General features: G+C 33.9%; 1 protein-coding gene, 1 non-coding gene and 1 pseudogene across 2 annotated transcripts; 1 reads left to right on the forward strand and 2 right to left on the reverse strand.

Annotated features, from left to right (window-relative positions):
• Positions 1 to 272: 272 nt before the first annotated feature.
• Positions 273 to 4,421, forward strand: LOC120179924 (zinc finger CCCH domain-containing protein 32-like). Its single transcript, XM_039185375.1, has 7 exons — positions 273 to 547; positions 695 to 837; positions 1,345 to 1,407; positions 1,530 to 1,649; positions 1,754 to 2,044; positions 2,130 to 2,447; positions 3,842 to 4,421. Exons 1-7 carry the CDS (start codon positions 454 to 456, stop codon positions 3,941 to 3,943), a joined length of 1,131 nt encoding a protein of 376 aa, XP_039041306.1. The 5' UTR covers positions 273 to 453; the 3' UTR covers positions 3,944 to 4,421.
• Positions 4,422 to 9,929: 5,508 nt separating this feature from the next.
• TRNAR-CCG lies at positions 9,930 to 10,002 on the reverse strand. The gene has a single exon. It is a non-coding gene; the product is annotated as a tRNA-Arg (tRNA).
• Positions 10,003 to 10,905: 903 nt separating this feature from the next.
• Positions 10,906 to 12,593, reverse strand: LOC120179954 (annotated as a pseudogene).
• Between the last annotated feature and the right edge of the window lie 4,354 nt (positions 12,594 to 16,947).

The raw sequence follows: 16,947 nt of genomic DNA on the forward strand, positions 1-16,947 counted from the left end.
ATAAATTTGATGTATAAAAAAATATAAAAATTATTTTCAATAGCAAATATAATAATATTTAATGCTTAATCTAATTAATAGAGTTCAAAAAAGAACCTAAATGACAATATCCTAATATTTTGAGATTTTAATTAAAATGTTTTAGGACTAATTTAGAATATAAGACATTGTTTGAGTATTAAGTGTAATTAATCCAATATAATCATAGATGCTGTGTAAGAAAATGCCTCCGAAAACCAAATCGTACGGTATTTTGAGAGAGCGAGAGAAACAAAAGCTTACAGTGAAGGATCTCTTCTTCTTAGCAAACTTCCTCTATAGATTGAGCTCTTTGTGATCTTTCTAGAACATTTCAAGCATCTCTCGTGGAGCCTTACATTTTTTTAAGTGAACTCGGTAAGGTATCACTGTACTACAGACCCGTACCCCCTACCTACACAAAACCCTGTTCCGATGGAGTTGTACGGTCGGAACCCGATTCATAACGGGTCTCAATCTGGTTATCTATCCGAATGGAACCCCGCTGGGGCGGAAACCGGCTTGGAAGGTATTTTTCGTTCATTTCAATGTGAACAGAGTTTCCGTTTTCCTACTCGCATCTTGACAATGCTTCTTCGGTTGAGCTATATTTTAGGGTTTTTAATAGCGTGGAGAGTGGATTAGGGTTTCATTCTGTTTCTGTTTTGTAATATAGAGTCGATGTGGCAATTGTCGGTGAGGGGCATCGAATCGTACCCGGAACGGCCCGGGGTAACTGACTGTGTTTACTACATGCGAACTGGGTTCTGTGGATACGGTAAAACCTGCCGTTACAATCATCCCCGCAACCGAGCTGCGGTAAATTTCTCTATCATTTTGATTATATATGGAGTTTTTTCCCCATTACTTTATTTGGTTTTGTATGCAATGTTTGGTAGATGTTTATTCGTATATTTCATACCAAACTATCAGATACATGTGTATGTTGGTAGATGTTTATTCGTATATTTGTACCAAAATATTTTGTTTAGTCTGTAGTAAGTGAAGCGAGCAAAGAGGACTGAATTCCATGGGATTGTGCTTCCATTGGGCCTACCTCAACTTAAAAACTAAACTTCAGGTCTTCTTTATCTGTTGCTCAGGATATAGAATTACATTATTCAAATAAGGTATTTGCCTGCTTCATTTATTCTTTAAAATGAATGGAGGATAGTTCTTGATAGAATTGGATTATATAAGAGAATTTACTTTGGTTTACTTATTAGCCTGTGGTTTTAAACTGAGGCAGGGTTTATCTGATTTTCAGCTTTAAGTCTTTTCTGAGAGTTGAGTCCCTTATTTTCTATTGGTTGCCATGCCGTTTAGGTTGAGGCTGCTGTAAGAGCCACAGGGGAGTACCCTGAACGACCAGGGGAACCCGTATGTCAGGTATAATTTATTGAAAAAATACACAGTTGTTTTATCATGGGTCAACTCCTTTGCTAATTAATGCTGTGAATACCTTTTCCTTCTGTTTTCAACTTGTTCCCTTTTCTATTGCATCTATGTAGTTTTATTTAAAAACCGGAACCTGTAAATTCGGTGTATCCTGCAAGTTCAACCATCCAAAACATGGAGGTGGATCCTTAAGCCATGTTTCATTGAATATATTTGGACACCCATTACGACCGGTTTGGATGACCACTTTTCTTGTTTTTTTTTTTCTCAATTTTAATGTCTGTTTTGAGGATTCTTAAAACATCTAGACATCAATTCGATGTGTATCCATTAACAGGGTGAGAAAGAATGCTCCTACTATTTGAAAACGGGGCAGTGCAAATTTGGTATTACTTGTAAATTCCACCATCCTCAACCAGCTGGCACATCAATTTCATCACCTGCACCTCAATTTTATCAGCCTGTGCAGTCTCCTTCTGTCCCGATACCTGAACAATATGGTGGGGCATCCACCAATGTGAGAGTGGCAAGGCCACCACCTTTACCTGGTTCATATGTTCAAGGGGCTTATGGTCCTGTACTGTTTTCCCCAGGAGTGGTTCCTATTCAGGGTTGGAGTCACTACTCGGTAGGATGATCAGCACAGTTGCATTTAAAGAAAATGTCAAGGCTATATGAGATTCCTGAATATGTTTTCGGCTTCCTTGGTGCAGGCGCCTGTAAGCCCAGTTCTCTCTCCTGGTGCACAATCTGCTGTTGGAGCCACTTCTGTCTATGGACTAACGCAAGTATCTTCTTCAGCACCTTTGCTTGCAGGTCCTTATCCCTCATTCCCCTCTTCTACTGGCTTTTCAAGCAGTAACCAGAAGGAAATTACATTTCCAGAGAGACCTGGTGAACCTGAATGTCAATACTATTTGAGGACAGGCAACTGTAAATTTGGATCATCTTGTAGGTATCATCATCCTAGAGACAGGATTGTGCCACAAACAAATTGCATCCTCAGCCCATTGGGACTTCCTTTACGACCAGTATGAACATTCTCACAACCTTATCCTATATCATGTCTTGTTTTCTTCTGTTTAAGGTGACATTCTGTTATGGTATTTACTCTAATTTAGAGTGGGCTTTGAAGGGATCATGACTTCAAGATCTTGCATTATAAATTAGGTTTGGTTAGCCTAATATGTTTTAAATACCTCAATTATATTTGATTGTCCTGTTAACCCGAAATTCTGTTTTATCCTCCATTCAGTTAGTATTTTTTGTTCCTTGAAGGGGGGGGGGGGGAAGGAGATGGTCTTTCAGCCCTATTACCACTTAATTAATTTTACCTTTTTTCTTAATTAGTTTTTTTCTCTCCTTAAAATATGGATTAGGCTTGCTTTGTTTTTTAAGAGTTCAATGCTCAAGTGTGGGGTTCAGAGGCATCAATAATGGTCATCTTTAATGGATCAGAGGTTTATTCAAACTCCATTGTCAGCGTTATGCTTTTTTCCTGCCAATAATCCAATTCTGAAGCTTTATGCTGGCCTCAGAACTTGGGAATCAAATTATTCCTTTTCTAGATTATTTCGGTTGGCCAAAGCTTCATAATGAATATTGGGTTAGGAGCAGTATGGCTTGAGAAGAATATACAGTATGATTTTCAGGCCTCAGAACTTGGGAATCAAATTATTCCTTTTCTAGATTATTTAGGTTGGTCAAAGCTTCATAATGAATATTGGGTTAGGAGCAGTATAGTTTGAGGAGAATATACAGTATGATTATCATTTATCAGGCCTCAGAACTTGGCAATCAAATTATTCCTTTTCTAGATTATTTAGGTTGGTCAAAACTTCATAATGAATATAATGGGATAGGAGCAGTACAGTTTGAGGAGAATATACAGTATGATTATCATTTACAAATTGTGTTAGTAAGTTTGATGATTGGTGATATTACATTTGGTCTCCCAATATATGAAAAAAAACTAGAAAAAATTGAGCTTACCCTTGTTAGACGCATGGCCATATCTGATACTCATCCTAGAGTCTGAATAACATAGTCTCAGACTTTTTAATATTATGGTTGTCAGAAGAGATGATTAGGAAGATTCCACCGATTTACAGTGGAGAGTAGCATATTCTGTTTCAAGGAGAAAGCAACTATAGCATGATGATAAACTTATCGAGGAAAAGACACTTCGAGTGGTAGTGTTTTAATGGATATAATGCCATAAGAATAGTATTCCGAACCGGCATGTGCAAGTTCTCGTTTAAATTATTGCAGCCCTCGAATTTCAGATCAACCAAGACCTTAGTCATCACATATCTTGTAGATTTGCATACCATTTGCCTCTTAAACTGTATCCATGTATTAGTCCATTGCAGCTTTCTCGTTTTCTAGAAAATGTTGTAATTCGATTCATATTCCTGTTAAACAGGGGGTGCAGCCTTGTGCTTTCTACTTGCAGAATGGGCACTGCAAGTTTGGATCCACATGCAAGTTTGATCATCCTGTAGGAACAATGAGATATACTCCATAGCGTGGTCTCTTGTTGATATCCCATGCTGGTTGCTCTCCATCCAGTTGAGGCTTTACTGGCTACATCGGCCCCTTCGTCTTCCCTTTGCAGCCGATGCTTATTTGAGGAGAATTCCTTCTTCTGTGAGCACATCTTAGTTCAGTTGGTTTGATTTTTTTCGATGATGGTGTCTGTCCCCCCTTCAGATTTGCAGCTTCCAAGCAGAGTTCTGTTTCTTTAAGCATTAGCAGAAGCACACGACCGGAATGTGAATTTTGTCGCTAGAATCGATGTAAAATAGCCGTTCTTCATCTTCTTGCCAAAGTGGTTTCACCATCCTCTCTGTATATCATAGTCAGCTGTGCAAAGGTATATTTCTCAGCAGCCAGGGTCATGGACAGATATGCCTGACCACACAAACGGACTGATGGAATTTTATGCGTAGCTTGTCTTTATTTACCGCCATTGTTGTCTTGAATAAGATTCCATTATCAAACTGTGTATTCCGAGTGATCAAAACAGAGAGCCATCATAATTTGATGAAAAGTTTTGATTTTAAAGTTTAGCGTTGGGCTCTTTTACAGACAATGTTCTAAGCACATCTTATTCATCCACGACGTGGGATACATGGCATGTCACTAATTCGACCAATGTTAGGGGTGTTTATCGAGCGAGTCGATCGCGAGTTGGGTAGTACTTTACTCGTTACTTGTTAAACTCGTTAAACTCATTAAAATCTTGCTCGACTCGTACTCGTTAAAAAAATTGTTGCTCAACTTGTGTTTGTTAAGCTCACTAAATTTTTTATCATATTTTTTTAATTAAAGTTAAAATCTACTAATACTATAAATTAATAGATTAGTCATTTATCATTTTTATTATCTATTAGTACATTAGTAATTTTTTGAATAAAATAATTTTTTAAAATACCTACTAAAAAATTATAAAAAATAACGAGCTGCTCGCGAACTTATCGAGTCGAATTAAACTTTGCTTGATTCAGCTCGTTATGGTCTCCGAATCGAATCAACCCGAGTCGAGATTTTACCGAATCGAGTTCGAGCTGTACACGAACTATTCAACTCATTAAACGCCCCTAGGCCTTAACCAGCACTGACCGGTTGCTGGTTGTTTCCGATCAGGTCTCCGAGTAGTAGAGAAATGAATGAGAATGGTGTAGATGTTAATAGCTGTTATATATTTCAAGTCAACTCAGGTATGGAAATATATGTAGGCTCTTGAAAAACATCAAACAAAGATTTGATCAAACTCGAATCTCAAATTTTAAATTAAACTCAAATCTTATACTTCTTAAATTCAACTTAAATATAGCAACAACATTACAAGGGAAATCAAAATCTCAATTATCAACATATAACAAGCTATATATATATATGGTATGAATAGGGAAATAATAGTTGTAGATAATTCATCCTTTCTGGATTGATCGTAGAATTACAATTGATGATAATACGAAAAAAGAAGAGAAAAGATGATGGAAGAAGATAATGATGTGAAATTCCGTGTTCTTTTAATCAAGAGAAAGTGAACCGTTTAAGACGATCATCTTTTTCCTTAGACAATCAATAATCGTACTGGATTCAAGCTTCGCATGTAAATTTAGTAATTTACCAACCTACACGGTGGTGGACAACCATGGTCGGCCTGCGGGGAGGTTGACTGACGCAGGAAAGCAAGAGGGCGACTGCGATGACCAGAGCAAGGAGAAGTCCCATGAGATCCACGTTTAGTTCTATGCAGAACTGCCCCATCTTCTTCTTCTTCCTTTTTCTGCCCCTGAGATACAATGGTCAATGGTAAACCATTATGCAAATGAAATTTATAGCTGAGGCAGGCGGCTGTGCTAGTCTTTGGAGTCAACACTCCTATATAAAATAAGGGTAAACTACACGTTTAGTACCCAACTATCACTTTTGTTCCGTTTTAGTCATGCAACTACTTTTTTTTCAAAATCATACCTAACGTTTAGTTTTGGTTTCATTTTGGTCACCTGCCTTTAAAAAATTAACGATGATACAGATCTGTCATTATACGATAACACAACATCATCATTGAAAAATATAATTGATATGATTTTAGGAAAAAAATATTTAGATTATCAAAACGGAACAAAAGTGATAATTGATATACTAAACATGTAGTTTACCCATAAATAATTCAAATTCCAGTTATTATTTAAATTCCATTTTATAACTCGACTCGAATTTGAATTTTTTAGTCAAGTTGAGTTTATAAAATTACGGATCGAGCTTCTCCTAGTCTAATCGAAAAGATTGACTTTTTTAGTTTAGTCGAGTTTTATTCACCCCTAAATATGATAAAGATAAGTGGAAGAAGATTAAAAATTAAATATGGGGAGAAAAAATAGTCACGGTTGAAACTCAAATGAGTAAATTAGGGTTTTATAAAAAATTTAAGGGTTTTTAAAGAGGAGAGATAATATCGATCGCTGCGAAAGTTGTTTCGCATGACAAAAATAGTGTCAGATCAACGAATTAACGTGTCAAGTGACAAAAAAATAATTAGATGATTAAAACGAAGTAAAAATTTACCCATAAATAATTTAAATTTAAGGTGCAAAATTACTACTTTTCCTTCACAAATGGACATGGCAATGACTAAGACCACAGTAAGCAAATGAGCCAACTCAAACCGACTTTTATATAAAATAAAGTAATATGTCACCATCCAACTCCAAGTCAAGTCTCTAATAATATGTATAAACAAATATAATCAACTATTTATGTGTATTGCCATGTCATTCATATATTTTTTAGATATAATTTTATTGGATCTTTCTTATATTAAATTAAATCATAACAAATATAAAATTTAACTATAATTTAATTATGTCAAATTATTAAGAATAATATATTAGATTTACGAAAATGTAACTGAATTTATTGTTAGAGATCACTTAGAAGGTTGGGATCTTTCAAGATGGTAGGTTTGTCTTGAGTATAAACTCTATTAAGGGTTAAGAAAATACAAATTAACCTTTTTTAAGAGATCACGGCCTCTTATATTGATTAAATATTAAGTCAATCTATTAAGTATTTAGAATTTTGTCCATCATCAAATTGTAAATACAAATTATAGTATATTCCCATTATTTTTGTGACACTTTAATACCTATGACACATATAATATAATTGATCACTTAATTTTGTTTTATCATTTACGATAACATTATACATATGTGCCCACAATTATAGATTTTAATCCAACACCCTTCATTAATGTTACATTAATTTATAGGTTAAAGAAACTTAATCTATTTTTGAAGGTTCCGAAAAATAAACTCGTGATTTTATAAAAAAAAAAATAAGGGTCTTTAAAAACAAATTAAATTTGTTTGAGGGTTGACATATAATACTTTAAAGTTTAGAGATCAATTTAGAATGATGTTATTATTTGAGGATTAATTTAAAATAGAATGGTATTACTAGAATGGTCAAAATAGAATGATATTAATAGTTTGAGGATTGACATATAATAGAAACTTAATTTGTTTGAGGATTGACATATAATATACTTTAAAGTTTAGAGATCAATTTAGAATGATGATATTATTTGAGGATTAGGTATGCGAATTAGACCAAATAATTAATTTGAAGAGGTGAAAATGACAAATACTACAAATGGGGAAAAAATCCAAAACTATTATAAAATAATATATATTCAAAAAAAATTAATCATTTCATACATATGAAATCAGATTCGATCAATTCTTTTAAGAAGAAGTGTATAATTTTAAATAATTGCACAAATTAAATAAGGGAATATAATTGTACAAAACAAGGCCAAAACGGTAGTTAACTGTCGTTTTTAGTTAATGTAATATAGGATCACTTTTACTTTTATTTAGTTAAAATATGATCATTTTTCGTTTTTAGTTAATTGTGATGTGGTTACCACGGTTAACTTTCGTTAACAGATTACGTGACGTTTTATTTTGATATGATCACATATTTGGTTAATATTATTTATATATTCTCTTAATTTAGTCATACTTAATAAATTAAAATAAATATAATCCCCCAATCGAACGATGTCACGTGTCAATAGACAAGACCAATACTTGGGCCTATTGGAAAGAAAACAAACTTGGGTCTATAGAGCAAATTAAGGTTAAAGGAGTTCAAATTAGGTCTATTGGGAAATCAAGCATATACCTAATCATTGAGTCAAAACCAATACTTGACATACAATAGACAACGTAATGTATATATTTTGTATCTTAGTGTATAAATATTTATATATATATTAACTTAAAGTTAGTCTCCAAATCGAATGATGACACGTGATATGTGACATCATTCAATTGGAGGATTAAATTTATTTTAATTTATTAAAAATATGACTAAACTGAAAAAATACATAAATAACAATAACTAATCGTGTGATTATATCAAAATATTTAATTTAATATTTATCCAAATAAATTTATAAAAAAATCCGAAATATTGAACGGCACAAACACCGAGTTTTCCTATCAAAAGTTTGTGAAGCGGAATTCTTATTGTGCTTTTGTTTTGTTTAATATTTCGGGTAAACTTATACAAAAGTTTCTTGTGATTTCCCTATCACACAGAGACTTTTCAATTCCCTTTGAAGGATTTATCGTGGTAGAGAATCAAATCTGAATGGTTGAAAGATCATAAAAAAGAAAAAGAAATAATATATCTTAATTCTGCGGAGAGATCATAAAAAGGAGAAAAATGATCATATAATAACGACGATGATAAAAAAAACGCCATCTAGTGATTTGGATAGTTCATTTTCATTTACAATAATACAGACATGGCACAAAGCAGCCCTCATTGCCAACAAATTTGTATATTTCATGATTCAGAATTCCATATCACTATTCAATCATAGAAACCAAAATTTTAGATTCAGGCGCCCAGTCAAATTTGGGATACACTTCATCATTCATAAAATTGTTCATCAATTCTTTTTTGTTTTTTTCGGTGGGGTTTGGCCATATAATTATGAAGCTAAATATGATGTTTTTTGTCACTATTTTTAGAAATAAAAAGGGTGTACTTATAGTTGGGGGTGCTTTTTCCGTGTTGATGTTCATGCCTCGTCTTTATTGTTTCAGAACAGTTAAGGTCTTGAACAAGGAACTGTTTAAGAATAATTTATGATTATTACTTATGATGTCTGGATTTTTTTATTTTTTTAAGTAGTCATATTAGACATGAGCATTTTATTCCTTAGACCAGCGCAAAATTGGTGTTTGGTGCTTTCCCACGTTATGATTCCAATAGAATGTGATTCCTCGAAATGTGATTGATAGGGATGTAAGTACTGTGAATGTTATTTTAACCACATTAAAGATTAGAGATTAAAATCAACAACAAATTAGTTTAGTCAGACGAGACATTAGATACTTCAAGTTAGATCATTATGTTATAAATAGAGCAAATTATGTTGAGACAATTGCCATTATAATGAATCTTTTCAGTATTATAGACTATAAATCTTAAACTGAACTTATCAAGTGGCCTCGGTGATAAAGGAGAGTGTTGATCTCCCTAGAGATTCTGGGTTCGAATAACTACATCTGTAAGGTGAGTGTTCGTTGTCAATGATTAAAAATGATTACGAATAGATACTACATTGTAATATTACCTTCACTATTTAAAAAAAAAACTATAGATCTCAAACTCTAAAAACCCTAAACCCTAGTGCTAAATCTAAAACCCCGGCTACCATTCTAGTCAGAACTGAGAACTCTCCTTGGGATCAATGGAGACATTGAAGTCTCCAGCAATCAACCAAGGGCAAGATCCAATACCTCTAGAAACCTGCTGCTGGAGATCTAACCCATAAGCTTTTCCTTTCTTCAGCTTCATACATCCATAGACAACAGAGTGAAAGAAATCACTATCCCCAGATTTGACAGAGCAAATAATAGCAATACCGCTAATATTTGCAAACAATTCCAATACCAAAACGTCACCATTTCGGTTGAGAATGTTTACAGTGGGACTTGAACCCACAATCTCTCGCTCCGGAGGCGAGCGCCTTATCCATTAGGCCACGCAAACCTCATTTGAGAATTAAATCTCTGTTTGTATAGCACAAAAAGAAGATAGTATAAATCTATGTTTAACGTGTATATCATATATGAATATAATGTCATAAGGATGGATTGGATCGAAAGAGGTTAGAGTGCGATCGCATCTTTAGAAAATTTATATTTTTATATAATTTAAATATTTTATTTATATTTCCTATTAATGATCTAATTTAGGATTTATAATTTCGGACAATTAAATTTATAACATGATATTTATCATAACAAGAAAAGTCTATGAATAAGGTACTAATGACAGAACTTCCATTAGAGAGAATTTTTAATTTGAAATCTTATCTGAGTCCATATCCGATTAACATTTTTTACTAATTCAATGAAGTCAGTCGGGGATTTTACATCAGTAATTAAAATAAATTACTAAACAACAAATTTCTTAGTTTCTAATTCTATTTTAGAGTTAAAATAACTGAAACTAATATACTGGTCAAATTATGATTTTAGTCCCTGATTCCTTTGATTGGGCAAGGCCATCCCAGTTAAGCTTTTACCTGATTCTCTTTTCTACCTGATTCTTGTGTTTAATTTGGCCCTGCATCGGCCTGTGCTGTTAACTGTTTTCCAGTGTGCAGCATCCCCACCAAATATAAGCTTGGATGACATTGTCACTACTGCAACATCCTTGAAGCATAGGTTCGAACATGCTTAAATGCTTCGATTTAGGGATTTCGGGTTATAGGTGTATATACGTGTAATATATAACTACATAAGAAAAAGGATGTGATGAAAAGAGAGCATTAGCAAAAAAAAAGTGAGAATGAGAATGATAATGATATTTCTTAGCAAGATAGCTCTATTTCCTTCAATAACACAAGAAAATTAAACTAAACTGAAGAACTTCTTTCGTCGTGAAAATTCTAATGTAAAGCAAAACCAAGTGATAGAGAAACGAGCTTAAATAGTTTTATCTTCTTCCAGCAATCCTTAATAAAGGAGAGATCATACCCCGTATTTCCTGCAAGGAGTGCTGTATCCTTAGCTCTTCCTCGATCGACTGCTTAAGATTTCGAATATGACCCTTCAAAGCATCTGAAGTTCGAATATCTTCGGCCCTGATTTCAATAACCTTCTTTGTCAGCCCCATCAACAAACTAAAATACCTTGGCATTGTGGCATTCTTACTCAAAAACATCAACAATAATCCGAGCTCGTCTGCATCCAAATTCGATACACATTTCAATAACTTCTTCCTTGTCACCAACTCCTCCATTACAGCAATCACATTCTCCCGGTTCCTCTTATTCAAAACCGAAACCAACCCATCCTTATGCCTAAACTTCTTTAATAACTTATCATGCTCAGCCAGCTTGATCTTCTTATTTCTCATCACCAAATAATCCCCTTCGGCTGGCTTCTCACTCTGTCCTCTGTGAAAATACCTAAAATACGTAGGCCTCAAAACCTGTCGTTCAGGTTCAGATACGATTTCGAAACTAAAACGTTTCCCCTTCCTCCACTCTCCACGTTCTCCTTCCCTTTCCTTCTCCCTGCAAATATGATCCCATTCGATGTTCCGATCACTCTAGTCCTACAATCAGGTGAAAAACTAACCGCCATAAGAGGTGCAGGAAATCGCATTGAATGGGTAACCTTCATATTACCATAATCAAAAACCTTCATGTAACCATCTAAACCAATACTCAAAATCCTATCTTCCATAGATTCATCCCACAACTTTCCTTCCTAGTTCTTCCTACACAAATCGATGTAACAGTTTTGTTGCGACTTTCCATCGAATGAACCATCCTCCCGCCCCCAATCAAATCCCATATCTTCACTGAATTCCCACCAGCAGTTGCAATTAACCCACCCGAAGGCAAATAAATCACGTCTTCCACTGGTTTCCCATGGTTCACCTCCAAAACCGACTTCGAATTCTCGACTCTAACATCCCAGACCTTAACAGTATGATCATAAGAACCAGTAACGAACAAATCGGAACTTACCGGACTACAATCACCGCACCGTACGTAATCCTTATGGCCCATCAAGTCCAAAACCACGCTTTCCCCAGCAACATCCCAGAATTTAATGACAGCATCGTCCCCTCCGAAGAGCAAATGGAGCTTATCGAGGACCGGGTACTTAACGAACCGAACCGGGCGGCTATGAGACCGGAGTTTACGAAGTGGGGTCCGGGTTTAGACATCGAGGACTTGGATGAGACCGGAGAGATCAGAAGCGGCTAAGAGCAGCCCGTCGGAACGGAAGGAAAGAGAAGAAACGACGTCGAGAAGGAGGAGATGATGGAGGAATGTGAAACGTCGCCGCCGGAGAGGGAGGGCGGGGAGAAGAGTGAAACGGAGGCGGAGTATGCGGCGGCGAAGGGGAAAAGGAAAGGGAAGAGATGGAGGAGACGAGGTTAGGGATTTGAGTGGATTTGAATGAAGACCAGTATTTGGATTCTGGAGTTTGAGGCAGGGTTCTTGGCTTGGGTTTTAGCTTTGGCTTGATCAAGAAGGTTTTTGAGATCGTTGAAGTCTGTTCTTCTGCTCTGATTTCTGCCATTTTCGCTTTGCTGCAAAAATGGAGGATTGTTTATATTTAGGGGGCGTTTGGACGGGGGAATGTGGGATTTCCCGGGAATGGAATCCACATTCCCCGTTTGATTTGGCCGGTAATGTCATTCCCGGTAATATTTTATTATTAATAGTAGATTTTTTGGGGTATATTACCGGGAATGTCATTACCTCCCTTCCCTTAGGTATTGTAACATTACCGGCGTTTTGGACTAAAATGCCCTTAATTTTTTTTTTTTTTTCAAAATATCATTATTCTGTCATTGAATAATAAAAATTCTACGAAGGTTAAATTATAAATTTATCCTTAAATTATTTTAGATTTACAAAAAAAAGTCTATAATTAAAATTTTTTATGAAGTTCGGGTGTTAAAATAAAATTTTACCCTTTCATTAAACCTTTTTTTTATATTTTTAATTTTGTAAAAAAATTATATAAATATTATGAATTTAATTTTTTGAAGAAAATATATAAATATTTTACAACTTGTAATATTATACAAATATATAATAAGGACAATTTTGTCAAATATACATTCCAATAATCTTTTATTCCTTTAACCAAACACAGTAATCTTACATTCCTGTTAAACCAACCAAACACAAAATACAACATTCCCAGTAATCCTATTCCCTGGTAATCTTTTATTCCCACTGGTAATCTTACATTCCGTGAACCAAACGCACCCTTAGGATTTTTGGTTATTAGGTTTTAGGGTTTTGGAACTTCGCTGTAATAAAACTATGCGCTAATTGGATATAAAATACCTTTGGTTAAAGCATGCTCTAAATCCCTATGCTCTCTACAAATTTAAAGATTTAGCCCTTTCACTTTTGTTCTCATAAATTTAGTCCCATATTCTTCAAAATTCAAAAAAGCCTTTTGATGTTTAATTAAATAATCACTTTAACCCCTTTTTGTCAAATATTTTGGCCTTAATATTTCATTTTAGGACAAAAAAAGTTCATATTCGTGAGCGTTGCTCATTTGTTGACGAACTATTTCCATGGACAAAGGAGTATATTTTTTTTGGATAATCCAATTTCATTACCCAAGAAAACAGAAATCTGCTACAAGATAACCAGGTTCATACATAAACATTAATACCAACTAAGCAATAAGCCCTCAGCTAACACTCAATAGGGAAACTAGAAAATACAATAAGAGTAGAAGGAACAAAAGCAAGGATTCGCTTCACAGTTATCACGCGATGCTCCAGCTTGCGCAGAGGGTAGCATTCTTCAGGTCTATTATGTTGATAGGGGAGCCACTCAACCTGATTCGAATAGCATCTTTAATGTTCTCCATGATTTCGTTCCATAGTCTAGTTCCCCCCCAACAGTCTACCATTCCTTTCTCTCCAAATGCCATACACATAACTTGACAAAGCGAGCTTTAACACTCTCGTAATGAGAGACTTGCCCTTAAAACAGTGCGTGGCCCAAGCTAACTCGTCATCCCAGTGGCATGCACTGCGATTGACACCACAGAGTTGAAGAAGGGTCGTCTATAGACTTTTCGCGTAACCACACTCGAAAAATATGTGGCTCCTAATCTCAGACTCCAAGTTGCAAAACAAGCATCTGTCATTATCAACGACTAATCCCATCCGCATAAGCCTCGCCCAGGTAGGGAGCCTATCCAAGATGGCCTTCCATAAGATAATGCTATGCTTAGGGATACGCCAAGATAACCAAACCAGGTGATGCCATACAACCTTCGGTGCCATGGGGTGAATGCCTTCCCAAAATAAAACATTAAGATCAAAATATTTCAAAGAAAATAAAAATAAAAATGACAAATTAATAATATTATGATTACTTTTATTACTATATCATTAAAATTTTAATCCTATTAATCATACATACCACATAAGACAAAAATACACAGTAAAACAATATTGTTTCGATTTAGTTAAAAAAAACCCAATAATGTTTCGATAAATAATTATTTGAAAATACCAAATTGATATATATATATATATATATATATATATATATATAACAATAATAGATAAGTTCGATAAACGGGTGAAGATTTTCAATGAATTCTAGAGGAGAAAGCCCCCACTTTTTCATATCATTTATATATTCATCCTTTGTGTGGGCTAATGTGAGGCTTAGGATCTTTTTTGCTAGTTGTAGGTTAATAGGGAGTCAAAATATAATCGTTAAGTAATAAATTTGACACCGACAAATCTTTCGGATTTACCATAAGATCTTATCAAAAGTTTATGACCGAAATATTTCTTTTGTGGGAAGGTCTCTCTCAAAATGATATAGTAAGTGGATGAATTATTTTCATAAGGGAGTTATATCTCGTCTCTCAGATGAATTATGTCTCTAATTAATATTACATAAACTCGTTCTTGTAATTATTCTTTTAATTCAATTTTAAATTAAATTAATTATTCTATCTCTAATTAACATTACCCAGTCTTGTTGATCTTTCCTTTTTGTCATTCGTAAATTAAAATTCAAAATTTTCTTTAATAACTTGATTTAAACTTCATAAAATTCGATTTTTCTTTTATTTTCTTTTTATTCAACTAACTTGCATGGATGTGTTCCGTTTATACTTAATGCGTTCAACATGATTAAGGATTCAATCTAGTTTTCAAAGGGATTGACCGATTGATTTTAACAATCAGACGGCTGCGACTCGGCATTTGAACCATAATTAGATCGATTCTTATTATCACCCCAAGAATTCGTCAATGTGCACTCTTATTTACAATTTTATACACGATTTTTTTAAAAACATATTGTACTATAATAATAAGGGTTAATATTTGGTATTAATTGACATATCAATAATCATGAAATTTAATGTGATAAATTGTTTACTTAACTCTTTAATAATCGAATTGAAGGTTTAATCTCGATTTATAAAATATATTTTATACCCAACATCATAAATAATAAAAGAAAATCAATAATCAGTTGGTCGAATCGGATAATGCACTTTATCCCTTAAATAAATTAAAGAGTTTGAATTTTAATTTTGTAAATGGAGTAAAATGGGTCGAGAAGATTACACTATAAAAAGTATATGTATAATATAATCTAAAATAATCAGTTAATAAATCAAATATCAGTGATTAAATAAAAAATATATATACTCACTTGCCAAAGTCAGATATGCGATATGGGTAGGGATGGGCATGGGTCCCGAACCCGATCGAGTCATTTTAAAAAAAAAAAAAATTGGGTTCGAGTCGAGTCGGGTTTTTTAAATGTGATGTTTGGTCGGGTTCAAGATGAAAATACCCGACCAAAAAAAATAATTTTACCTTATATATTTAGAAATAATTACAATAATACCCCTTTATATATTATTTTTTAATTAAGTCATTGTTTTTATTGAATAAAAATATTTTTTTTATTATTTCGGACCGGGTTTTTAAGTTTTATATCCGGTCGGGGTCAGGTCGGGTGAAATCTTGTTTCATGCGGGTCGGGTCTCGGGTGGAGGAGTTATCATTCTGTGGTCGGGTTGGGTGAAGAAAAAACCCCCATCCCTAGATGTGAGTCGGTCCCAGGGCCGGAGCTAGGACGTTGGAGGGCCTATGCAAATTCTTAAAAAGAGGCCCTTAGTAAAAATTACAAAGCTTGAATACAATATATATAGAGAGATTGGTGATATTACTGACTTAAATCCTAACGGTATGGGATAGAGAGATCATGAAGATGAACTCATTTCTCGTAAGGTAGAGTTAGACAAAAAAAAAATAAGATTTTTATTATAATAAATCTAATTTTTTTTGGGCTCTTGCTATTTTGGGCCCCTGTTCGGTCGTACATGGGCCCTTGCTATTCTGGGCCCCTGTTCGGTCGCACATGTTGTGCTGCCTCTAGCCCCGCCTCTGGTCGGTCCAGATTAGTCAAGACAAAACCTTAAAACCGGAAGTACAACAAAAATAAATTATAGTAATATTTATTTGTTTAGGATCGTTACTCTTTAAAAAAAAATACAATCCAAAAGTTGTAAACTCAACTAGAGGATATATATATATATATATATATATATATATTATAATCACCGTTTTTTTTCTTGTTTCAGTCGATTATTTAGATCATATTTTTGCATTATGTATTAAAAAAATCTAAAGTAAAATGTGCATAACAATCCATATTTTTTTCATGTTAGAAGTGCTTTACAGCCTAAATTAAAATGTGTTATTTGAAAGTTGAAATTTATAATTTCTTAATTTAGTCAAAAATACAAAATTATCTATTTATATTTATTTAGTCATCAAACTTTTTACATTTTATAAACAATGTCTACAATATTTTTTTTAATTATTTAAAAACAGATTTGTCATATTTTATCTATTTAAAATTATTTTTGACAAAAACAATAGACATTTAAATTCAAA

The sequence above is a fragment of the Hibiscus syriacus genome, unplaced genomic scaffold, assembly GCF_006381635.1.
Source record: "Hibiscus syriacus cultivar Baekdansim isolate YM2019G1 unplaced genomic scaffold, ASM638163v2 tig00112471_pilon, whole genome shotgun sequence".
Lineage (NCBI taxonomy): Eukaryota > Viridiplantae > Streptophyta > Magnoliopsida > Malvales > Malvaceae > Hibiscus > Hibiscus syriacus.

What these genes read in the sequence shown, in the direction of transcription:
- LOC120179924 (XM_039185375.1), top strand. Translation starts at nt 454, where the DNA reads ATGGAGTTGTACGGTCGGAACCCGATTCATAACGGGTCTCAATCTGGT. An exon ending in GGCGGAAACCGGCTTGGAAG is followed by an intron (nt 548 to 694) that starts GTATTTTTCGTT and finishes TTTGTAATATAG; the next exon opens with AGTCGATGTGGCAATTGTCG. An exon ending in TGGGACTTCCTTTACGACCA is followed by an intron (nt 2,448 to 3,841) that starts GTATGAACATTC and finishes CCTGTTAAACAG; the next exon opens with GGGGTGCAGCCTTGTGCTTT.